The sequence below is a fragment of the Schistocerca nitens genome, chromosome 8, assembly GCF_023898315.1.
Source record: "Schistocerca nitens isolate TAMUIC-IGC-003100 chromosome 8, iqSchNite1.1, whole genome shotgun sequence".
Classification (NCBI taxonomy): domain Eukaryota; kingdom Metazoa; phylum Arthropoda; class Insecta; order Orthoptera; family Acrididae; genus Schistocerca; species Schistocerca nitens.
In genome coordinates this window covers 95,135,913-95,162,350 of record NC_064621.1, presented here as the reverse complement: position 1 = coordinate 95,162,350, position 26,438 = coordinate 95,135,913, and the positions used below count along the sequence as shown (strand labels likewise).

Sequence of the window (26,438 nt, the reverse complement as noted above, 5' to 3'; positions counted from 1 at the left end):
ACAGACTGGCGCTCGCCGCGGCCACAGGCCAGCCGCCGGGGCGAAAGATCGCCCTCTGTGTGACAGACACGATGCGACAACACTCGTTTCAAGGACGCGGGCAGCCCGCCGCTACTCAAGGTCGCACACCGCGTGGGCAGACCCCGTTCCGAGTGGTCAGACCTTGGACCATTGATCGTATCTCTATAACTATAAAAATTAGATATTTTAGAACAGTCTTTCAATTATCTGATAATCAGTGATAGCCAAGGTTGTTTGCTCAGCGCTGAGTACTGTACACAAGTACTTCGAATCCCATATATATAAACACACACACAAGTTCCAAAAACTGAATGACATTGTTGACTTTCCATAATGCAGCAGCTAACACTGTTTGTAGCACTATTCGCTGCTGCTGCGGCACAGACAGCAGTCAACCAGTTCCCGGAAGGTTTCCTGCTAGGGACCGCCACCGCGGCTTACCAGATTGAAGGAGCTTGGAATGAGGATGGTGAGTGCGAATTAACATCTACAGTACCATATTTTTTATCATTATTTGTTCTAAATAAATTTCTTGAGATGTGTCATCATTTGAGGATTGAAACTGGTCTGGATAAGACATTTGTAAATACACTTCACCATGCATATGCTCAGTTCCTATTCTCATTTCATCTATAAGGACTGTACATGCTGAAGGAATCTTACTTAACAGTGTCTCCGAACACACATATTCCTTTCTTTTAAAATTGTCTAAATTGCTGTCCAAATATGGGGTTCAATAGGAGTTTACAGGTGCTGAAATTAATGCAGATTTGAAAATTACTGGCAGATTAAAACTGTGTGCTGGACCGAGACTCGAACTCGAGAGCTTTGCCTTTCGCGGGCACGTGCTCTACCAACTGCGCTACCCAAGCACGATCAGTTTGGCGCTAGGTGACGATCAGTTTGGCTTTAGGAAAAGTAAAGGGACGAGAGAGGCAATTCTGACGTTACGGCTAATAATGGAAGCAAGGCTAAAGAAAAATCAAGACACTTTCATAGGATTTGTCGACCTGGAAAAAGCGTTCGACAATATAAAATGGTGCAAGCTGTTCGATATTCTGAAAAAAGTAGGGGTAAGCTATAGGGAGAGACGGGTCATATACAATATGTACAACAACCAAGAGGGAATAATAAGAGTGGACTATCAAGAACGAAGTGCTCGTATTAAGAAGCGTGTAAGACAAGGCTGTAGCCTTTCGCCCCTACTCTTCAATCTAATGAGTATACAGTATGGTTTGAGAGTAAATCGGAGAAAGACGAAGGTAATGAGAAGTAGTAGAAATGAGAACAGCGAGAAACTTAACATCAGGATTGATGGTCACGAAGTCAATGAAGTTAAGGAACTCTGCTACCTAGGCAGTAAAATAACCAATGACGGACGGAGCAAGGAGGACATCAAAAGCAGACTCGCTATGGCAAAAAAGGCATTTCTGGCCAAGAGAAGTCTACTAATATCAAATACTGGCCTCAATTTGAGGAATAAATTTCTGAGGATGTACGTCTGGAGTACAGCATTGTATGGTAGTGAAACATGGACCGTGGGAAAACCGGAACAGAAGAGAATTGAAGCATTTGAGATGTGGTACTATAGACGAATGTTGAAAATTAGGTGGACTGATAAGGTAAGTAATGAGGAGGTTCTATGCAGAATGGGAGAGGAAAGGAATATGTGGAAAACACTGATAAGGAGAAGGGACAGGATGATAGGTCATCTGCTAAGACATGAGGGAATGACTTCCATGGTACTAGAGGGAGCTGTAGAGGGCAAAAACTGTAGAGGAAGACAGAGATTGGAATACGTCAAGCAAATAATTGAGGACGTAGGCTGCAAGTGCTACTCTGAGATGAAGAGGTTAGCACAGGAACGGATTTCGTGGCGGGCCGCATCAAACCAGTCAGTAGACTGATGACCAAAAAAAAAAAAAAAACCCAAGCACGACTCACGACCCGTCCTCACAGCTTCAATTCTGCCAGTACCTCGTCTCCTACCTTCCAAACTTCACAGAAGCTCTTCTGAGAACCTTGCAGAAATAGCACTCCTGGAAGAAACGATACTGCGGAGACATGGTTTAGCGACAGCCTATGGGATGTTTCCAGAGGAGCTGTGAGGACGGGTCGTGAGTCGTGCTTGGGTAGCTCAGTTGGTAGAGCACTTGCCCACGAGAGGCAAAGGTTCTAAGTTCGAGTCTCGGTCCGGCACACAGTTTTAAACTGTCAGGAAGTTTCATATCATCGCACACTCCGCTGCAGAGTGAAAATCTCATTCTGGAAACATCCCCTACGCTGTGGCTAAGCCATGTCTCTGCAATACGGTCTGAGGCGCTGCAGTCATGGACTGTCTCACTGATCCCGGCGGAGGTTCGAAAATGGTTCAAATGGCTCTGAGCACTATGGGACTTAACATCTGTGGTCATCAGTCCCCTAGAACTTAGAACTACTTAAACCTAACTAACCTAAGGACATCACACACATCCATGCTCGAGGCAGGATTCGAACCTGCGACCGTAGCAGTCAAGCGGTTCCGGACTGAGCGCCTAGAACCGCTAGACCACCGCGGCCAGCGGCGGCGGTTCGAGTCCCCCCTCGGGCATGGGTGTGTGTGTTTGTCCTTAGGATAATTTAGGTTAAGTAGTGTGTAAGTTTAGCGACTGATGAACTTAGCTGTTAAGTCCCATAAGATTTCACACAAATTTGAATTTGATCTCCACAATATCCTTTCTTCCACGAGTGCTAGTTCTGCAAGGTTCGCAGAAGAGCTTCTGTGTAATTTAGAAGGTAGTAGACGAGCTACTGTCAGAATTGAAGCTTTGAGGACGGGTCGTGAGTCATGCTTGGGTAGCTCAGTTGGTAGAGCACTTGCCCACGAAAGGCAAAGGTCCAGAGTTCGAATCTCGGTCCGGCACACAGTATTCATCTGTCAGGAAGTTTCATATCAGCGCACACTCCGCTGCAGAATGAAAATCTCATTCTGGTTAAGGCAGATTTGATGAAAATCGATAACAGACGTCGTTCACTGGTAGAGCTCGTACCTTCTTAAACTTCCCGTGCGATATAGCAGAAAAGATATTTCGCAACGGCAATATTTCATTTCGAATTGCGTTGCCTAGTACTTGGCTACTAATGTATTGAAAGTACTTTAAAAATCATGTAATACTATCCAGCAACAAAAGATTTCGCTGAAGCATGTTCATTGACTAAAAAAGTTTTTATTCAGAATACTTAAACCACTGACTGCAACACTCTGCGATATATTTGCCGCTTTTCTCTTTGTTCCTCACGTCGTCGAGAGGTGAACGCTGCTTTAAAACCCTTTCCATGCACGGTCTTTAGTGCTGGAGCACCAGGCCCGAGCCCTGCGGAGTGGCCGTGCGGTTTGAGGCGCCATGTCACGGGTTGCGCGGCCCCTCCCGCCGGAGGTTCGAGTCCTCCCTCGGGCGTGTGTGTGTGTGTGTGTTGTTCTTAGCAAAGTTAGTTTAAGTAGTGTGTAAGTCTAGGGACCGATGACCTCAGCGGTTTGGCTCGTTAGCAATTCACACTCATTTGGACATTTGCAATAGGCCCGAGACCGAAACTTGTTAATGAGGTACTGTCAGTGAGCTCTTTCACACAAGAGTTCCTGCAATGAGAAGAGCTGAGGATTCATGTACACGTCGGCCGTGATGATACGAAATCCACTGCCAACGCCCCTGGGCTGAGAGCATTCATGTAACGAGCGAATACAAACAGTGGGGTGCTCTGACGTGTACTTGTTCCTTACACACCCCAAGTACACTGTAAGTGCTCCGGCCCGAACCTATGAAAGTGAGCTTCGACTTTCATAGGAGGGCGATTAAACGACGTGGTTCAAAATACTGATAGCTCCTTTTGAATACATTATGGGAGTGACAGTGATCGATGTATTACAAATATTTACTATCAAACAGTTTTGATCACAATTTATTTATTATGGTGACTGGTTTCAACCACTACTGTCGTCATCTTCAGACCGAAATGTCGTATACAAAGCTTTAATTAGAGGGCTACATACATTAAAGAAAATAAAGAAAGTTATAAAGCTATAAATCGATGAATTACCAATGGGTAAGAACCTCCTTCCGCTGGAGAATCACTACTGGAGAAACCAGTGCACGTCTTACTATATATAATGGAGGCTCCGCCCACTTCTGATAGAATGATGTCATTACTAACCAATGGGCTTCTTTCCACTGAAATTGTTGTAAGCTGTCTCATCTTTGGAACGGCGTCCAACTTCACCATGGCAACCAGTGGTTCCAAATGGTTCACTAACAGGCCTTGAGAGGGCAACCCATGTACTGTCAAAACGAAGTTCGTTGATCCTACATGTTTAAATATTTTTAACGCTTCTTAATTGACAATAGCTGTTATATAAGCTTAATGTGTGTTTATTTTTAATTCTTGACAATGTTCTTTTAACTAAGAAATTTTATATTGTTATTCGACTTATAACCCATTGGTTAGTAATGACATCACTCCATCAGAAGTGGGCGGAGCTTCCATTATATATAGTAAGACGGGCACTGGTTTCTCCCATCTCCGCCAGCACCGCCTCCTTCCCGTTACCCAGTGTGGCTTTCGGCCATCCTTCTCTACCGATGACCTTCTCCTTCACCTCACTCATCTCCTTTCCGAACAACTTAATTCCCGTCATTCCACTGTCTTCCTCTCCCTTGACCTCGAACGCATGACCGTGTGTGGCATTCCGGGCTCCTCTTCAAGCTCCAAACCTTCGCCCTTCCTATTAACTACGTCCGTCTGATTGGGTCCTTTCTTTCCCAACGTCCTTCCTACGTCACCATCCATAACACGGATTCCTACACATTCTTCCCCTCCACCGGTGTGCCCCAAGGTTCCGTCTTTTCCCCTCTTCTGTACCTTTTGTATACGGTGGACATGCCACCGCCTTCACCCCCCATCCACCTTCTCCAGTACGCCGATGACACCGCCTTCCTTGCCGTCGCCCCCACCCTGCAGCGCTCCCAACACCTTCTCCAATCCCATCTTGACCGATTCACCACTTGGTGCAACCAGTGGTTGCTTAAGGTCAATCCTTCCAAAACACAGGCGATCATAGTAGGCAAAACCACACCTTCCTTCCGCCTCTTCGATTTCTATGTCACCGTCTATGGCCGTCCTATCGCCCTCACCTCCACCCTTAAGTACCTTGGCGTCACCCTTGACCGCCGCCTCTCCTGGACCCCCCACCTCCAAACAATCCAAGGCACGCTCCCGCCTCCATCTCCTCAAGCTCCTTTCTGGCCGTAAATGGGGTCTGGACCCCTCCACCATCCTCCATACCCATAAATCCCTCATCTGCCCTATCCTTTGCTACGCCCAACCTGCCTGGATCTCCGCTCCCCCTACCTTTTACAAATCCCTTCAGATCCTAGAACGCCATGGTCTTCGCCTCGCCTACAGCATCTTCCCCTCCCCCACGTGGATCCTGTACGACCTTATTCCATTCACCCACCTCCTCCTTTTCCTCGAACGGATACGGATCCTCTACGCCTCCCATAAACTCGATCCTCCTCACCCGCTTGTCGCTCCCATCCTCTCCCGCCCCCATCTGCTGCCGCACCTGTATTTCCACATCCCACCTGCTCTCCATCTTTCCACTCTCCATACCCTCTCCCAAGGTGGCTTCTGCCAGCTCCCTGATGATGCCCTTCTCCCCTCCATCTACCCCTCCTACCAACTTTGATACTCCCTCCTTCTTCCTGTGTTTGTTCCTATAGGCACCTTCTCTCCCTTCTCTCCCCCTTCCCTCCCTCCTCCCTCTCTCCCCCCTCCTCCCCCAGGCTTCCCCTACCCCCATACCTTCATTCCTCCCTCCCTCTGCCCTTGGCATCTTTGCTCTCCCCTCTCCCTCCCCCACCACCTTCTTCCCCTCTTGGCAGGTCCCCGGACTCACACACGTAAAGTTGACATTCGCGCGCCGGAGATCATCGCCATCGTTAAAGTGTGTGTGCCGTCGTATTTGTGCCTCAGTGCTATTCTCCGCCCACGCTCCATAGTTCACGTGTCGTCTCCGTCACCAGTGTCCGTGTGCAGTGCCAACAGTTTCCTTAGGTGTCTTCATGTGTGAACGGCTACGTGTTCTGTGTCTATTGTTTTTTGCCCCGCACTTTGTTCTGTATATTCTGTGTCTCCATTGTATTTTCTCTGTAAAACTTGTGGCTGAAGAGCAGCGTAGTGTGCTGCTGCCAGCCCACCTTATTGCAAGGTGTCAAATAACAATAAAGGAAAGAAAAATAGTTTCTCCAGTAGTGATTATCCAGCAGGAGGAGGTTCTTACTCATTGGTAATTCATCGTTTTATAGCTTTATAAATTTATATATTTTCTTTAATGTATGTTGCCCTCTAATTAAAGCTTTGTATACGACATGTAGGTCTGAAGATGACCACAATAGTGGTTGAAACCGATTACCATAATAAATAAATTGTGATAAAGACTGTTTTTGATAGTAAATACTGACAGCTTCGGTTGTTCACAACAAGCCATAATCGCAGTAAAAGGCGGTGTTCCACACGTCAGATTTTGCTGACACCTCGCAATCTCCACCTTAAGCACGCAAGAGATCCTCTGCCTGAACGTTTGGTTTTCATTGACATAACTTTTGATCGTTCTCCACCACGGATACGAGCCACTATTTGTACCTCAGGCTTTTGCCTCCCACTTTCTCTATCTGTCACTGCGCTATCCCTTTCATTTGTCTGACTTGATTAAAAACATTCGTAAATTCCACTAATCTCAATCAGTTATTTTACATGTACTTTTCAGATGTGTCGAGTCCATTTCCAAAAGGCTAGTGGTATTGCAGGTATTAAACTTCCTCGCCCAACGGGTTTTCTGTCATTTCATGCAAAACTACACTGCACTACTTGCAATAACATACCGTTGTGTACGCAGGCAAGGGCGAGAACATCTGGGACCACATGCTGCACGAACACCCAGAGTACGGCACGAATGGTGCCAACGGCGACGTGGCCTGCGACTCGTACCACAAGTACCAGGAGGACGTGCAGATGCTCAAGGCGCTCAATGTAAGTACTCGCTGCCGCTGCACAGGTGTGGTACTCGGTGAATCTACCGTGTTATGTTGTGACTCAGTCGTAGTCTCCACTCTCACGTTAATGAACTACAACGCTGCTTAGAAGGACTGCAATATCAAGGCGAGGCACGCAACAATCAAATTCGAATGAAATGTACTACAGAATGGGCACGATAAAGCTCCAGGAAAACGCTTCGTGCACCTTACGATAAGCAAAACTGTTTACATTATTTACCACCAGGTGCGTTTTGATTAAGATGGATTATCTGTCTTCAGGTGCTTGAAGTACTTTCCTGGTCAGTTTCACTTTGCCCACCCTGTACATTTCCAGTTAAATTAATGATTACAGTTTAACAACAACAGCAAAAAACACGTGAAAGTAACACCATCTTTTTTTCTTTCTTTCACTTACGCCATAGTCCCACAGCGGTCGCAGGGTCGGCGTGGTTACAAAGGATTTGGCAGTGTTAGTGTTAGGGATGGCCGGATGCCCTTCATGCTGCCACCCCGAACCGGCCCAGGACGGAATCAGTGTAACCCAACTGTCTGCGTCCAGTGTAAATCGTGAAATAGTGCGGATGCGTTTCAAATGTCTGCGACGCCTGTAACTGAGGTGGAACGTGGGGACCAGCCCGGTATTCACCTAGCGGGATGTGGAAAACCGCCTAAAAACCACATCAAGACTGGCTGGCACACCGGCCCTCGCCGTTAATCCGCCGGGCGGATTCGATCCGGGGCCGGCGCGCCTACCCGAGTCCAGGAAGCAGCGCGTTAGCGCGCTCGCTACCCTGGCGGGTTGAAAGTAACACCATCTACATACTCTATATAATGAAGAAATACAACGTATGTTCCTCACTTAAACGTTGTTTGCTTGTGAGTAAATAGCGTTGTGCCACGTCTAAGGACGAATGTCTACCAATTCCTGGCGGTATTCGACTGTGACACGAACATGGCTGTTGAGATTGTGTACTGTGGTTTGTTGTCTGCAATATTCCTACTTTTCTGGACAGTAACCTACGAACGTCATGCTAATGTGGAATCTAGGGGTTCAGGTGCACCGTACTTTATACTGTGCAGTATCTCAGCTACCTCTTACAACTGCTGCCCCAGAGCAGAGACGCATAGCTTGCGAGGGCGTGCTAGATCATAGGATCGTACAGCCATTTAGTGTACCCATATTCAGGAAACGGGACTGTTTCCAGCAGGACAAGTATCCACGAGGGCAGTGTGAGGACCTCAGGAACGCCGTGGAGTTTTCGCTGCAGCCACCATGTTGTGGCTTCCCATGACTCTACAGCAATGAGAAGTGGGCCAACAGTGGTGCGAGCAATGGAAAGAGGGGGTACATGCCGAGCATGAGTTTGTCTTCTCTGACAAATCCAAGCTTCTGTGTATACAACCATAATGGACGTATCTCTGTGTGGAGTCTCTGATGAGAATGAAGGTTTCCAGACAATATTCATAATTATCTTATCAACCCAGCGCAAGATGGTATGAGGTTCAAAATGGTTCGAATGGCTCTGAGCACTATGGGACTTAACTTCTGTGGTCATCAGTCCCCTAGAACTTAGAACTACTTAGACCTAACTAACGTAAGGACATCACACACATGGATGCCTGAGGCAGGATTCGAACCTGCGACTGTAGCCGTCGCGCGGTTCCAGACTGTAGCGCCTAGAACCGCTCGGCTACACCAACCGGCTGGTATGAGGTATTGATAGACAACATGATCACTTCTGGTTCGTATATGGTACTACGGATAGTAGCTTTTACATTCCGACGCGATAAGGCCGGTAGTATTGGGATACTTTCGAGGAATATATGTCATATTTGAACTAGATAATACAAGACTCCATGTCCCTCAAACTATTGTGACTTAACTACAGCCGCACCAACTACCCTCCAGACAGCTTTTCAAGCCATGATCAGATTGGCTAGCTAGCTGATAATCTAATTTCGCTTCGGTGCTGCAATAGTGCTGAGGCAAGACGTTAGGCACAGTGGCGAGCGTAATTACCTCAGACTGTGGTCTGATGTTCCAGTGCTGTGATCAATACGTACTACAACAAGAGGGGATTGGCCTTAACAAATTTGTGGAAAACCTACCATAAACTCTCGCAACCCAGACCTAACAGTAAGTTGTCTTCGACTACTACCAACTCCAGGACATACTCCGCACCAGCTGACAGATCACCCAGCATCGTCGACATCTACCAACTATCTCTGCTAGCTGCTGGTCTATGGGCTGCTGCTAGATGTGGTATTGTGGGGCTTGAATCAGCATCATACAGCCGAGGCCATCTCCCGGGTGACACGAGCTGGCCCGTGCATGTCTCGATGGATCTTGGGTTTTCGTCCAACGCACCACAAACATGATTCCCCAGAGAAGTGGTTCGTTGCTCTACGCCTGTTCCTGCGGTTTACCAGGTGTGTCAGTCAAGACTCAGCAAGGCTTCTTGCCACTGTTCTTCACTGAGGTAGCGCACAGACATGCCGTCCTCATCTGCTGCGAGGTAAGAATGTAGCATTGTGATTTTCTGAGGTTACCATGACTATCTGGGCCTTAGTGCATGAATTCGAGTTGCCACCAGCAGCCATTGAACGGGAGTCACAGTGCAATTGCTAATGGAGTATTACCGATAAACTGGTAGTATGCACCTGAACCTTGTATAGCATCCTCAGTCGATCATCCTGACAAATAGTAGCGTCCACAACACTGACACTACTACAGTGTTGCCAGAAATAGACAATTACTGCCAGCAATGTGTGCGTCAGCAATTAGCATCGTCATCTCAGTGGAGTGAATGAGGGTAAACTGACTTTCTTTGCTCAACTGATTGACAATGGAGAAGCAATTACATAGGAGACCTGTGTTGAAGGAGCGATTCGCGAAAATGGATTCAGCATTGATTGCACTGGGTAGATAACAATAGATGAACATATGACAGAATATGCCTAGTGAGGTGTGGAAGTGCAACTTGCTGTAGCATAATGTCCCATGAACTCAATCTTCAGCAGTGTTTTGAATGTAAAGGTCCTGGGCAGTTTGCTGGATAATACAGAGAGCTGCATGATTAGCATTCAGATGTAAGGATTAAAAAACATTAGTAGGAAAAATTGTAATGTGATGTAAGTATGAAGTTTTTACTGTATTTTTCCTTTTCTTTTGTCCTTTTGTCGTACAATCGGGGTTTGCAATGAGTAAACCTGCGGAACAACAGGTTACCATTACAGAGTTATTACGTACCGCTAAATTACGTTAAATAGGAGATGAGAAAACATATGTGATGTATCTTGAAGAATTAAGGAATTCTCATACATCTGACAGTCTGGGGAGAGTTTTATTGCAGCGTTATAGGAGAAAGAATAGTTGTAGATATTATTGGGCGAATTTAAACACTGTGTCAGAAAGCACCATCCACAGCTGATTGGAGAGAAATAGGAAACTTAATGTCAATACATGTGACTTGTATTAAGACAGATATGATCAAAATTTCCGAAAGGCTTAACAGGAGTCACAGGAATGTCATTAGTGCCAGATGAGTTGGATTCACTTACCTAAGTCTGTGAAAGAAAGCGTTTCTTTTTACCACCGGCGTCAAATGCTAACGATGTGGCTCATCATGCCAGATACGGAAATATTGTTGAAAGATGGCAACCTACTGTTAAACGTCAGTCTGTCCAGGATTCTGAGTAGAGCTTGTTAATTTAGCATAACAGAAACACGTGCAGAGGCGGAATTTCGCTTAACTCACTTAGTAGATGGCGGAAAACACAAGTTTTTATTGAACACAGGAGTGCACTAACCTTTCGTAAGTTTAACGACAATATTTTGGAAACGATAGATTGCTATTAACCGTACAGAGGAGAAGTTGACTCGCAGACAGGGACGACAATAAAAGTGATACACACGTGGGCTTTCGGCTAAAAGTCATTCTTCTAACGTAGAAAACACACACAGTATCACAGAAACACAGCTCACACTCACATAGCCACTGACGGCGTTTTAATCTGGAGAAAACTGTTGTCTATGCTACATTTCCACAAGGTTTATCCTTGGTGCAATGGGGAGCAACTGAACTGTCTTCAAGTCCACTGAGAATTAATTCGCCTGATAAAGCATTGAAAGCTATAGGAAAACTGCTATGCATGAGTGAAGGAGCTGATCCGTTGGCACACAGGTTATGGGTGATTGATCCACTGAGAGAAAAATGATGAATTAGGTAAATCACACAGTTTTGTTCAGAGGAATATTTTACATGTACAGGAGATGGAGGATGAGCAGGTGGTGCCCATCAGAATAGATAACTTGTGGACTGAGGACATTCACTTGTCTACAGATCTATTGATCTCCAGTTAAGAGATTCTGGAGAGAGATATTCTTGATAAGAAGAGTTCGGACACTACATATAAACAAGCCACCAGTATGTAATTATAGGAGAAGATAAAACATTCGGAAAGAACAGAAAAATTATCCAAGGAGGAATTGTTAATGGAGTTTGAAGACTAGTTTAATCTTTCTTGGGCTTTCCTAGCACCCCCTGTAGCACAACACAGTGTCCGAATTAGGAATGGGCCAATGTGTATGAGAGCCATGGCTGTACCTCATGACGTGCAGCTGGTAACGGAGTTCTTTAAACAACATTTATGGAACAGCATTATTGAGGAAATTAGCAGTCTGTGGCGAAAACCAGGAAAAAAAGGTACTGGTCGAACTGAAGCTTATCACTTTTGCTGTGACTACAGATATCTTGTCATCTGGTTACAGACACATATCCGGTACAAAACGTAACTGAAAGTTTGAACAGTTTGGGGGCAGTACTGATATTTTTCCCGCATGAATGTGGGGAGTTGGAAGTAGCATTGGAGGAATGACAGTAAACGGCAGTTACACATCTTTGAGCACGACCAATACCACAATATGCTGCTTGGTTTGTAAAATGCGCCAGTAACATTTCATCGATTGATAGATGAAATTTCGAGAGAGTTAAGACCAAGCGTAGTGGATGGCATAACAATCTTTGCAGACGATGTAGAGGAGGAAGTGCAATGACTAAAATCGTTTCCAGAATGAGATTTTCACTCTGCAGCGGAGTCTCAGTCCGGCACACAGTTTTAATCAGCCAGGAAGTTTCACTAAAATCGTTGTTCCACAGGCTGTATGCAACACAGGTAACACTAAAGCAGTCTCGCTTCACACTACAAGAGATGTAGTATTTGGGGCATATTATTAGTTGTGATGGAGTCTGTACAAATCCTACATTAATGAAGACTATATGAGATTTCCCTGTGCTTTGAACAGGGACAAATTTACTCTCATATTTGGGTTTAGGGAATTACTATAAAAAGCTTATCGCGAAATTTGCAGTAATAGCATGACCTCTCACTTACTTATTGAAAACAGGTATACGATGAAATTCCAGTGGAAATCGGAGTATGAAGACATGTTAAAAGGATTAAAAGAACTGTTGTCCACCAGTCAGGTGCTCCATACTTGTTTGTGACGCAAATAATTACATGTTTGGATAAGTATTAAGTCAAGAAGTAAATGGACAAGGGCAACTATGAATCACACTAATTACAGAAAATGCATAAGAAAAATTCGGGTACAAATAAGCCAACTGTTAAGCCCCATTTATGCTATAACGTATTTCTGATGATACCTATACGGCAGAAAATTTATTCTAGTGACGAATCATGTCACATAAATGTGACTATTGCGGTTGAAAGATCCATCAGGTAAAAGCACATAGAGAACTGAAGTGTAGTGAATAGGAATTTGGAGGTAATCGATCGACCTGAAAAGAAACAAAGAAATGCAGATGGCTTCAGTAGGTAGGTTTATTTATTACAAAGACTGGGTCACACTTGTATAGAACGTCATGCGGAGCAACCAGCTGACGAAGACTGTAAACTGTCTACAATGCAATGACAATTTCACAGTGTGTTAAGTCAGAAGACAAAATTTAAGCCACATGTTATGGTTCCAGCAATTATGCATGGTGAAGTGTTGAGTAAGGCACGTGATCACGGGTTATCAAGGCATGGGGGTCGGAGAACCATGGAAAATGGAAGTAGCCAAACAGTACTGGTACTGTACTTGCAACAGGATGCGGCAAAGTGTCTGAGGACCTGTGTACAGTGTGCACATTGAGCTGAGTTGAGCTATCAAGTATTCCACTTCAGAGATTAATGGAGGCTAATACGCCTTTTGAAATTATTGCCAGGGAAATGATATGTACTGACTACAGCAGAACATTTTTCATCCAATGTGCAACTGGTATCTATTCCAAATCAGCAAGGTGACACTGAAGCTCACAGCACGGTAAATAATTCCTTGTTCAAGTGTAGTTCCAGAAACTTTAATCTGGACGAGGGCACTAGTTTTATGGTAGAACTGATGAAACACCTTTGCCATTTATTGTGTATTCGTTATTTAAGTACCACACCCAGTTTGATAAATAGTGGTTTGAACGTAATACAAGTCTGGTTAGACCTGTTAAATACTTGTTTGGCCCTGGCAAGGCTGTTGTGCAGTTTTGCCGACTGTGTAGGTGATACTTCCACACAAGTAGCTGATTTACAGAACATGTACAGCTAACTTCTACCCTGTTACCACCGATTCAGTCTCTGGGTGGTCTACAACAAGCGTGGAAGGAACTGTCAAGTAGAGTGGAAATGATTGTACTTCTGGAAATAAATATCTTGTCAAGGTACCACCAGATATGCCAGATATGAGTCTCATGCAATCCCATAAAATGAAGTAATTGTGGAAAGTTTGTGAAACTCATGATGAAGAAATTTTGGTAAGAGCAACAGATGGGAAGAAACATTCAGTAATATCAAGAGACAAAGTGCAGCGCTGCCAGAGAGAGGAAATTACATCGTGCCCATCCACAGTACTCCCAACTGTCACAGAGACAAGTGAGTCACTTCTAAGAGGACAGGTGCAGAACGAAGCCGACGATATATGCCTGCAACACGACATTATTTTCTGAAGGCGGGACATGACTTGGTATACTCTGTATATGGTACAGTTATTGTTATAATAAATTGCAGGGAACAAGAGCAATCAAAGGAAACACAAGGTGTAGATCTGTGAGGCAACGGATTACTACCAAAAGGTACGCAGTGTGGTATGTCAGTAACTACTTTCTGGCTTCTGGCAAGAATAACAGGGGATACAGCTACAAACCAAACATTTCCACTGTTGCAGCTGCTTGACAATCCTATGGAAGTTTTAACCATTAAGAACCTGACCTTCCTGAATGCACCTTAAATCACACTTTACCTTGATCTTGGCATGGGCTCATACCCATACAGTCTTCGAGTATTAGCACAGAACAAATGTTCCAACATCTTCAGCAATATCACAATACATACCAGCACCAAGTCATAGTGACAGAAACCTCTTCTTCGGGTACCATAGTAATCCTTTTCCTCGTTTGTACAGTGTTTGTCTATCTACAGCTTGGAATCACCACTGTTTCGAACTACCAGTCCGCTGTAGACCAACTGGTGGGTCACACCTAGTGTTCAACTAGAATTCAGTGTACATCTATCCATAGAAATATTAGCTGTATTGGACTAAAATGAAAGACTTTTGCTATGTAGCGTCATTAAATACATGAAAAAATTGTAAATAGTACAGTGTTGTTTCTAATAGGTCCACAAATTAGCAGCGAACTGGGATTTGATAGACCGGATCTTCTTAGGGTTGGTGGAGGGGGTGGTGTGGGGGGGGGGGGGGCGTTGGCGTTGTGCCAACACCACTCTGACAGACTTCACAACTCGTGGCAGAGGGTCAGCTAGCTGTCTGAGTAATTGCGCTGCCACGGCCTGAAAATCGCTGAGGTGGCATGTTACAAAATTTCAGTCTGTTGCAGAGGCGAATTCAATTACATCAGGCCACACCTGCCGTGGCACTGCCTCGGTGGTCTCTATGTACCATATACACTCCAGCCCAGTCCTGGCAGTATGATGTCGCCGACCACTACGGACACCCAGACGTACTTCGCACCAGCTGAAAAGTCACCCAGCCTCATCTACATCTGCGGGCTCCCCCACTTTCTGGTCTACATGCCGCTGCGTGATCTGATGCTGCCAGTGCTTCAACTAGTGCCATACGGATGGAGCTGCCTCCTAGATGATTCAAGCTCGTCTCTGGGCATCTATAAGTTGTTAATTTGAGGCAACGCACCATGTGCCTGGCTGTCAGGGTACCAATGGTTGTTCTACACTTGCTCCTGCGGCTTGTCTGGCACCTCAACTGACTTCGCTCGTGACTCAGCAGGGTTTATTGCCACTGTCTTTCGCTGAGGCAGGGTGCAGCCGCCCTGGACTCCTCGCCTAGGACAAGCATGCTACTTTGTACTTTGCTGAGGTAAACACAGCCACCTGGGGATCAATTCATGACTTCGACTCATCACCAGCGGCCACCGTACAAGAGCCTAAGACCATAGGTCCGAAACACATTCCACACAGAGGTTGTTCAGCTGTTGCCCTGGCCAGAACATTCCTAAGATCTCTGACCCACCAAAAACATCTGATCATGGGTCGCTGAAAACTAGCAGGCTAGCACTCGCGAACCACTATGATTGATGAAAGTGAACAGAAGGTTGGGACAGAATGGAATGACGTCATCGTACTTCATTTCAACTGGATGCTCCAACAGGCTAGAAGCAATGTTACTGTCTGAAGCGTCAGCTTAGCGAACAAATTTTCGCGTCCTGTTGTCCTCCAAATCACCGGCGCAATTAATGTTATTCCTGCTATACTGTATATTCACAAAAGAGAAATTTAGTTTTTTTGCTGTTCTTGCGGGTGTTTCAATGTTAAGGGTCAGCAGCAAACTTATTAGTTATCTTGATTTGACTGTAGAAGTTTAAAAATTATTTTCTTTTCTTCTTTGGAATAAAATAGTTCAGTCTGGTGAAATTTCAATAAGTTCACTAGTCGAATTCAGGCTACTCCCATTGATTAGAAACCTATATAAGACATTTTAACATACATATGATGTGTATCTGTTGCTCCCATCACTGTTAACTGTACTCTTCACTCAAATGGTTCAAATGAGTCTGAGCACTATGGGACTTAACATCTGAGGTCATCAGTCCCCTAGAACTTAGAACTACTTAAGCCTAACTAACACTAGGACATCACATACATCCATGTCCGAGGCAGGATTCGAACCTGTGACCGTAGCGGTCGCGCGGTTCCAGACTGAAGCGCCTCGAACCGCTCGGCCTCACCGTCCGGCACTCTTCACTCATTATGGTTTTTTCTGAACGTAAGAAATCTTTGTAGAAGAACGCTTCAAGAAGACGTACAATGCAGTTAATACACCGTTCCCGTACTCTTACAATTAGGTATTGAAGAACAGAGATGCTGGTGGCTTACATGATTCTCCTTGTTTTCGAACAGGTGGACGTGTACCGCTTCTCCATCTCCTGGGCGCGCGTCCTGCCCAATGGAGACGTTGACGTCATCAACCAGCCAGGCATCGACTACTACAACAACCTCATCAACGAGCTGCTCGCGAACGGAATCCAGCCCATGGTAAGAGGGTCACACATGATGTGTAGGTCTGAGCGAATAAAACGTTATCGATGTGTAATCACGAATTGATAAATGGAGCAGGATGTTTTGTTCTTCATGTATAAACGTGCGTCAACTTGCACTGAAAGTAAAAGAAGCAAAAAACAGTCAATACTGTCACTGCGCGATAGCGATGGAAATATTACCGATGATGGTTCCACTAAAGCGGAATTACTAAATAAAGTTTTCCGTAATTCCTTCACGAAAGAAGATGAAGTAAATATTCCAGAATTTGAAACCAGAACAGCTGTTAGCATGAGTGACATAAAAGTAGATATCTTAGGTGTTGCGAAACAACTCAAATCATTTAAGAAAGGCAAGTATTCCGGTTCAGATGGTATACCAGTCTGGTTCCTTTCGAAGTATGCATACACAATAGCGCCTTTCTTAGCAATCATATACAACTTGACGAAAGGCCTGTTCCTAAAGACACGAAAGTAGCACAGGTCACACCAATATTCAGGAAAGGAAATAGGAATAACTCATTGAATTACAGACCCATATCACTGATCTCAATTTGCAGTAGGATTTTGGAGCATATACTGTACTCGAACATATGAATCACCTTGAAGAAAATGACTTATTTATACATAACCAACACGGATTCAAAAAATATGGTTCTTGTGCTACACAGCTAGCTCTTTATTCCCATGAAGTAATGAATGCTGTCGACAAGGGGTCTCAGATCGATTCCATATTCCTAGATTTCCAGAAGGCTTCTGATACCGTTCCTCACGAGCGACTATTAATCAAACTGCGTGCATATGAGTATCGTCTCAGTTGTATGACTGGATTCGTGATTTCCCCTCACAGAGGTCACAGTTCGTAGTGATAGACGGTAAATCATCGAGTAGAAAAGAAGTGATATCTGGCGTTTCGCAAGGTAGTGTCATAGGCCCTCTGCTGTTCCTGATTTACATAAATGATCTAGGTGATAATCTGAGCAGACCCCTTAGACTGTTTGCAGATGACGCTGTAATTTACTGCTAGTCAAATCATCAGACCATCAATTCCAATTACAAAATGATCTAGAGAGAATTTCTGTATGGTGTGGAAAGTGGCAATTGGCACTAAGCAAAGAAAAGTGCGATGTCATCCACATGGGTACTAAAAGAAATCCGATAAATTTTGGGTGTACGATAAATCGCATAAATCTAAGGGCTGTCAATTCGACTTAATACCTAGGAATTACAATTACGAACAACTTAAATTGGGAAGACCACATAGGTAATATTGTGGGGAAGGCGAAACAAAGACTGCGTTTTGTTGACAGAACACTTAGAAGATGCGACAAATCCACTAAAGAGACAACCTGCATTACACTTGTCCGTCCTCTGCTGGAATATTGCTGCGCGGTGTGGGATCTCTACCAGGTAGGATTGACGGAGGACATCGAAAAAGTGTAAAGAAGGGCAGCTCGTTTCGTGTTATTGCGCAATAGGGGTGATAGTGTCACTGATATGATACGCGAGTTGGGGTGGCAGTCACTGAAACAAAGGCGGTTTTCTTTGCAGCGAGATCTATTTACGAAATTTCAATCACAAACTTTCTCTTCCGAATGCAAAAATATTTTGTTGACACCCACCTACGTAGGGAGAAATGATCATCATAATAAAATAAGAGAAATCAGAGCTCGAACGGAAAGATTTAGCTGTTCCTTTTTTCCACGCGCCATTCGAGAGTGGAATGGTAGAGAAGTAGTATGAATATAGTTCGATAGGCATGTAAGTGTGAATTGCAGAGTAACCATGTATATGTAGATGTAGATGTAGAAGCTTAGTTCACTTTGTTGAGCAACTAGACTCAGCAAATTCTTGCATGTAGTGTCATGGGAAGTCTTGGAAACAAAGTCATTCATGAGATGTGCGGTTATCTATACTTAATTATGTCATTTCGCAAATTCTTGTCCTAAGAGTAATACAAGACCTTCATCTTGTAGAAAGACTTAGGTATTTTAACATTAGTTCGACAGTACAAACATTCCAATGTCATCTGTTGTTAATAAACTAGCATTGTTCACTGAGTGTGAGGACATGAATAATTACATCGCCATACCTAAAGAGACGTTCGCTAGTGTTCATTGCAGATGTATTTAGTTCATAATCGCCCTAATAGTACTGTGAATCCACCTGGAAGAATTTTGCATATAGCACAAATATGAAACAATTTGTTTAAGAATCGTGAAAGAAAGTCCTGTACATGGAAGGGAACTGGAGGTACTATTGTGTTTTTCTTACGTTATATAATGGTAATACAGATATTTCGAAACCATATTTTAAATTATAAAAGAATGTCGATTCCGATCATAAATGATGCAGATTTAATTTGAAAAAGTAGGAAATTAAGACTTTGGTGAATTGAAGATACAGTTTGTTTCTAGTTTCAAAGGGAGCAGTGTCCAACGATCAACTGAAACAGGAGAAAGAAATAAAATGTAAAGTGAATTGTAGGTCTGAGCAATGATATTCCAACGGCAGGTGAGGACCAAAAAGATGTAAATGACCTTGTAGAAATCGCTGCATAACGCACGAAGTATTGAGTTTAATTGGTGAAATGGAAGATTTAAAATACAGGCTCTGATATCGACAGAGAGGAGTATGCGAAAAATATGATCGACAGTTGAACATGGCAAAATAGGAATGGGTGGAGGAAAATGCAAGGTTGCAGAAGTATGCATGACCATGGGAAAGATAGGTCCCATCTAAAGGAAAATCAATGAAAGCCTTGAGGGAAAGGAAAAGCTGCACGAGTATCAAGAGCTCGCATGGCAGTCCAGTAGTAAGGAAAGAAGGGAAAACAGAAAGGTTACAGAAATGTACACAAGGACTATTCAAGGGAAACGAGATGCAAAGCAGTATTGTGGAAAGGGAAGAGGCAGCAAATAACTATGATGTAGGTGATGTAATACAGACAGAAAAATGTGCCAGAACACTGAAATACGTAAGGCATCCTAAGTTAACCGCGTCCGTTCAGAATTATTGGGGTCCCAGAGAGAATACATTTCAAGACTGTTTCACTTGGCATGCAAAATATGTGAGACAGATGAGATTCTCTCGGACTTCTAGACGAATGTAATAACAGCACTTCCGAAGACAACAGCTGACGTCAGGTTTTAGTATTACAGATTAATCCGTCAGATAAAGTATAGCAGCAATATTTCACAAGAATTATTTACTGAAGCATAGAAAACATTGTTGAAGCTGACCATGGGGAATGTCGGATTGCGTTCAGGAGAAATGTATGAACACGTAGCGTAATATTGACGCAACGAGTCATCTTAGACGGTGGAATGCAGAAAACCAAACCTACGATTATAGTATTAGTAAATTTGGAGAAAAATGGACAGTGTTGACTGGAATACACGATTTTAAATAATGTAGAACCCAGGAATAAGTTCTTGTATAATAGTTATAAGAGCCGAATGACGTGAAAGAAAGACAGTAGCTGAGAATGGAATCAGAAAGGACTCAATCCTATCCGCGTTATTATTCAGTGTACATTGAGCAAACATTAAAAGAAGCCAAGGAGAAATTTGGGAACGGAATTAAAGTACTGGAAGAGGAAATGAATACTTTGAGGTATGCCGATAACGCTGTAATTGTGTCTGAGACGGCACAGGTCTTGCAATGGCAGTCAACCATAACGAATAGTGTCTTGAAGTTATAAGAAGACTATCGACAAAAGTGAAAGAAGGGTAATGGGATGCAGTCGAATGTAATCAGGCGACGCTATGGGAATTAAATTAGAAAATCAAATACTAAAAGTTACAGACAAGCATTTCTAAAAAACATACATTTCTTAGCATCGAATACAAATTTAAGTTTTACTAGTTTTTTCATACTCTATTAGTCTGAACCCTTCCTGCAAGGAGAATAGAAACATTCGAAACGATGTGCCAGAGAAGGATGCTGAAGCTTACATGTGTAGACTGAATAACTAATGGAGAGGTACTAAATTGTTTTTGGCGTACGGCGCAACTTGACTGAAAACTCAGTTGATAGAGCACACCCTGAGACGTGGAAGAATAGTCGTTTGGGTAATGGGAGGAGGAGGGGTTGGGGAGGAAGAGTCGAGAGGTAAAAATTATGAAGGCACACCAAGCGTTGACCACAGCAAGCAAGTGCAAATGGATGAAGGTTGCGGTAGTTAAGTGAACAAACAGGCTTGCACAGCATAGACTAACACTGCAAGTTTCATCAAAACAGAACTGGAGACCAGAACAACAAAGCAACGTTGAAGCTATTCTTCTTCACAGATGAATGTGTACGTCGAAGAAGTAATGAGTGACATACGAGAAATCTTCAGAGGTGTGATTGAAATAGTGGGCGAATGGATGCCAACGGTAAGAATCAGTGATAAAGTTGCCACCGGTAGCCAATCAGCGGATAAATCAGGGCCTTTTGCAAGGAATGAACAGGCTACTGATCACAGATATTGATTTTGAGTAAGCCAAAGAAAGCCAAAAGTTTTAAGAAGCAACAGAAATGAGTTTAGTAACTAAATTAACATCAGAACTAGAGACTGTTTATCAGGCGAAATGAAGGTATTCATATAACTTGAAAGAAAGCAATGCAAGATGGACAGAGCAAGAAGCGGGTTACCATAGGCAATGGCAGTATTCATTCCATAAAGAAGGCTACTATAGTAAAGTACAGCCGTTAATTGACAAAGAAATTTGAGAGAATGCAAGTCTGGATGTGAAACATGGGTTGTGAGGAAATTGCAAAAGAATAGAATCAAAGAGTGCTGAAATGTGATGTTGGAAAAGGACGCTGAAAGTTAAATATAGCGATAAGCAATGAGGATGATTTCCGTACAATCGGCGAGAAAGAGTAATACGTAGAACAGTAACTAGAAGGAGGGGCAGGAGGGGTGTTAAGACATTAGTTAATAACTCCAGTGGCACTAGAAGGATTTATAAACCGAAAAATTGCAGGGTAAAGCAAAAGACAACACAACATATATTTGATGTTATGTGCTACTGATAGGAGGAGATTGGCACGAGAGAGGAATCCATCATGTGCCGCATCAGACCAGTCAGGAGCTTGGGTAAGGGTTGGATACGGACAAATTAACAAGCTCGCTTGGATGCAGTGTCCAGTTGGAAGACGTTTATTTTTCTATTAGCTATTGTCAAACCACAATTTATGAAAGATTTTTATATTTTATTAATAGGATTAAGTAGGAATAATTAATATTTGTCATGTTGGAAATAATTGTGGTAGTAGGGAATGTCTGCACCAAAGTATTGTTGGCAAGAGATACCGCAAATTGATATAATTGTAAAAAGGGCGGGAGAGGCCGCGTATGGATACATTTTAAGAAAAGAGCGGGAAAGACCGCGCATAGATACATTTTGTAATGGTAGCAGGGATTGTCTGCACCAGAAAGCATTGTTGGTAAGAGAGACCGCACTTTAGCGTTCGTAGGAAGTCAGTAGTAAGCGAGATGTGAAGCGAGTTGGTAGCAGGTCTGAAGCGAGAGGTTGAGAGGAGCAGTGTGCCTGCCAGCCACCAGCTATGATTTACAAGAGATTATAAACGGATGTACAGAGACATCAACTAACTATTATCATAAGAGGAACTAATATTATTGAATTATTTGCGAAACTCAAGACTACTGAAGGAATGTTTGCGCAATGTTAGTTGTAAGATTATTGTAAGAAGTAAGTCCCATTTGAACGTTTGTAAAATCATTTCATTCCCAACAGTAAATAGCTGAAGAAACGTTTTAGAATATAATTAATTTTTGCAAGCAATGTTGCATTACTGATTATAATCCATCCCAAAAACCATCAACGTAAAACTCTGCAAAAATTTTATTGTTGTCAAGAAAAAGTGTAACTATGAATTACGTAACTTCAGTCAAATTAATTAAAGAATAACGTCAGCTTTGCTATTAAAGAATAACGTCAGGTTTGGTAATAAATACAGCCACTTATTATGACAGCCCACCAGCAGTTAATAGAGTATAGTAAACCAGAGTAAGCATATTCTTGTCGCAGTTCGATGTAGCAGTCAGATGGCGATCCGGTAGCACTTAAAAAGGTAAGGAACAGTTTTGGGTTATTGTAGATAACGACTGAGGGCCACGACGACGACACATTCTATGTTTCGTCGAAATAATCAGAAAATCCTTTTTAATAAGCAGCAATTAAATTTGTATGCGAAGATTGAGAAAGAGAATAAATTGCAAAGGGAAGATTTCATTTGTTATTATCAAGCAAGAGATAGATATCCTAAGGAAAGGTTTCATAGATTACTGCAGAAGGGAATGTTGTGAAACAAAAGAGATATAGAGGAGACGGTTATTGCGTAACAAAAGAGATATAGAGGAGACGGGAAGGTTTCGCAGTTAATGAACTGTGACATATGCCAGTAGCTAAGCACATAATGGTTTAAAGCAGCGTCCATAATAAATCTAGTCTGTAGCACAAGTTACTCTCAGGGATCATAAAACACGTTGTAGAAAAGGCACTGAAGTATACAGCGTGAAGTTGAGGACCACAGCAATCCAGCATTAAGGCCCATATCCGAGTCTCTGAACTGGCTATGCGACCACATCGTGTGGTAGTGCCCTCATTACACAATGATAACCTCGTATCTTTTTTTGCTGGGAAATCGAAATTTCTGTCATGCCATAACTCTATAGTAATTATAGCATGATTATCCAGCCAGTCTTGAGACATGATCATTCTGTTACATTCCGTACACTATATATATTCCCGCTGTAGCGCAGAATGCATGATTGTAGTTTTAACAGAGAATCACCAAATTTATGCTAGAGAAACATAATCGAAATATGATATGGTATGAGATTGAAAATATAAACTTAATGATGAATCATATGTTGTACAGGTGACGATGTACCACTGGGACCTACCGCAAGCACTGCAGTACATCGGAGGTTGGCCCAACCCAATCCTCGCTGACTATTTCGTGGAGTACGCTAGGGTGTTGTTTGAGAACTTTGGCGACAGAGTGAGTACCGATGCCTCCACTATTTCTCACATGAGCCTCTGCCTGTTGTGACACACCTCTGACAGCCGTGGTTCTTCAGGTCAAGTGGTGGATCACGTTCAACGAGCCGGCAGCCTTCACCCCTGGCTACGCCTCTTCTGGTGGTCGGGCGCCCTCGCAGAATGCGTCAGGCATCGGCGACTACCTGGCCTCACACACCTTGATCAGGGCCCACGGACTCGTGTATCGCCTCTACGACGAACAGTACAGGGCAGCGCAAAATGGTATGCTTTTAAACATTTAATTAGGTTGTTGAGCCGGCCGCGGTGGCCGTGAGGTTCTAGGCGCTACAGTCAGGAACCGCGGGACTGCTACGGTCGAAGGTTCGAATCCTGCCTCGGGCATGGAAGTGTGTGATGTCCTTAGGTTAGTAAAGTTTAAGTAGTTCTTAGGGGACTGATGACCTAAGATGTTAAGTCCCATAGTGCTCAGAGCCACAGCCAATTAGGTTGTTGTGGTCTTCATTCCTGAGACTGGTTTGATGCAGCTCTCCATGCTACTCTATCCTGAGCAAGCTTCTTCATCTCCCAGTACTTACTGCAACCTACACCCTTCTGAATCTATTTAGTGTATTCATCTCTTGGTCTCCCTCTACGATTTTTACCCTCCACGCTGCCCTCCAATGCTAAATTTGTGATCCTCTGATGCCTCAGAACATGTCCTACCAACCGGGCCCTTCCTATTGTTAAGTTGTGCCTCAAACTCCTCTTCTCCTCAATTCTGTTCAATACCTCCTCATTAGTTATGTGATCTACCCATCTAATCTTCACCATTCTTCTGCAGCGCCACGTTTCGAAAGCTTCTATTCTCTTCTTGTCTAAACTACTTATCGTCCACGTTTCACTTCCATACATGGCTACACTCCATATTAATACTTTCAGAAACGACTTCCTAACACTTAAATCAATACTCGATGTTAAGAAATTTCTCTTCTTCAGAAACGCTTTCCTTGCCATTGCCAGTCTACATTTTATATCCTCTCTACTTCGACCATCATCAATTATTTTGCTCCCCAAACAGTAAAACTCCTTCACTACTTTAAGTGTGTCATTTCCTAATCTAATTCCCTCAGCATCACCCGACTTAATTCGACTACATTCCATTATCCTTGTTTTGCTTTTGATGTTCGTCTTATACCCTCCTTTCAAGACACTGTCCATTCCGTTCAACTGCTCTTCCAAGTCCTTTGCTGTTTCTGACAGAATTACAATGTCATCGGCGAACCTCAAAGTTTTTATTTCTTCTCCATGGATCTTAATACCTACTCCGAACTTTTCTTTTGTTTCCTTCACTGCTTGCTCAATATACAGATTGAATAGTAACGGGGAGAGGCTACAACCCTGTCTCACTCCCTTCCCAACTACTGCTTCCCTTTCATGTCCCTCGATTCTTATAACTGCCATCTGTTTTCTGTACAAATTGTAAATAGCCTTTCCCTCTCTGTATTTTACCCCTGCCACCTTCAGAATTTGAAAGAGGGTATTCCAGTCAACATTGTCAAAAGCTTTCTCTTAGTCTAAAAATGCTAGAAACGTAGGTATGCCTTTCCTTAATCTTTCTTCTAAGATAAGTCGTAGGGTCAGTATTGCCTCACGTGTTCCAACATTTCTACGGAATCCAAACTGATCTTCCCCGAGATCCCCTTCTACCAGTTTTTCCATTCGTCTGTAAAGAATTCGCGTTAGTATTTTGCAGCTGTGACTTATCAAACTGATAGTTCGGTAATTTTCACATCTGTCAACACCTACTTTCTTTGGCATTAGAATTATTATATTCTTCTTGAAGTCTGAGGGAATTTCGCCTGTCTCATACATCTTGCTCACCAGATGGTAGAGTTTTGTCAGGACTGGCTCTCCCAAGGCTGTCAGTAGTTCTAATGGAATGTTGTCTACTACCGGGGCCTTGTTTCGACTTAGGTCTTTCAGTGCTCTGTCAAACTCTTCACGCAGTATCATATGTCCCATTTCATCTTCATCTACATCCTCTTCCATTTCCATGATATTGTCCTGAAGTACATCGCCCCTGTATAGTCCCTCTATACACTCCTTCCACCTTTCTGCTTTCCCTTCTTTGCTTAGAACTGGATTTCCATCTGAGCTCTTGATATTCATGCAAGTCGTTCTCTTTTCTCCAAAGGTCTCTTTAATTTTCCTGTAGGTAGTATCTATCTTACCCCTCGTGAGATAAGCCCCTTCATCCTTACATTTGTCCTCTAGCGATCCCTGCTTAGCAGTTTTGCTCTTCCTGTCGATCTCATTTTTGAGACGTTTGTATTCCTTAATTAGGTTAGATGTACATTTTGTTTCAATACATCCATACCGAGGGGATCCTTCAGCATGCAGAACATGTCAGAAAACAATATTACACAATAAATAACGTACATGTTAATGCACCTAACATATATCTCAAATGGTGCAGTCCTCATGGATGTGGAATAGGTCAAAAATCATAAATATGATTACTATTAAAAACAGTCTTGATCACTATAGTAGTGATTCTTCAGCAGAAAGAGGTTCCTACTCAATGGTCTGAAGATGACCACAGCAGTGGTCGAAACCGGTCACCTTAATAAATAAATTGTGATCGAGACTGTTTTTAATAGTAAATATTTCTAACACATTTATCACTGTCACTCCCATAATGTATTAAAAAGTAATAAATATGTTTCATTTCAAAGGTAATGTCAAATTTCTACAACCCTTGTAAATGTACAATACACTGAGCTGCACAT

The 26,438-nt window shown here is 43.2% G+C and overlaps 1 protein-coding gene across 1 annotated transcript in view; it reads left to right on the top strand.

Moving 5' to 3' along the window:
* The first annotated feature begins 354 nt into the window (after nucleotides 1-354).
* Nucleotides 355-26,438, top strand: part of LOC126199418 (myrosinase 1-like) — a 54,968-nt gene continuing 28,884 nt past the window's right edge. The window contains exons 1-5 of the mRNA XM_049936336.1: nucleotides 355-490; nucleotides 6,950-7,083; nucleotides 16,515-16,649; nucleotides 23,546-23,668; nucleotides 23,748-23,931. Of these exons, the coding sequence (XP_049792293.1) occupies nucleotides 355-490; nucleotides 6,950-7,083; nucleotides 16,515-16,649; nucleotides 23,546-23,668; nucleotides 23,748-23,931 (712 nt within the window). The remainder of the gene's footprint in view (nucleotides 491-6,949; nucleotides 7,084-16,514; nucleotides 16,650-23,545; nucleotides 23,669-23,747; nucleotides 23,932-26,438) is intronic.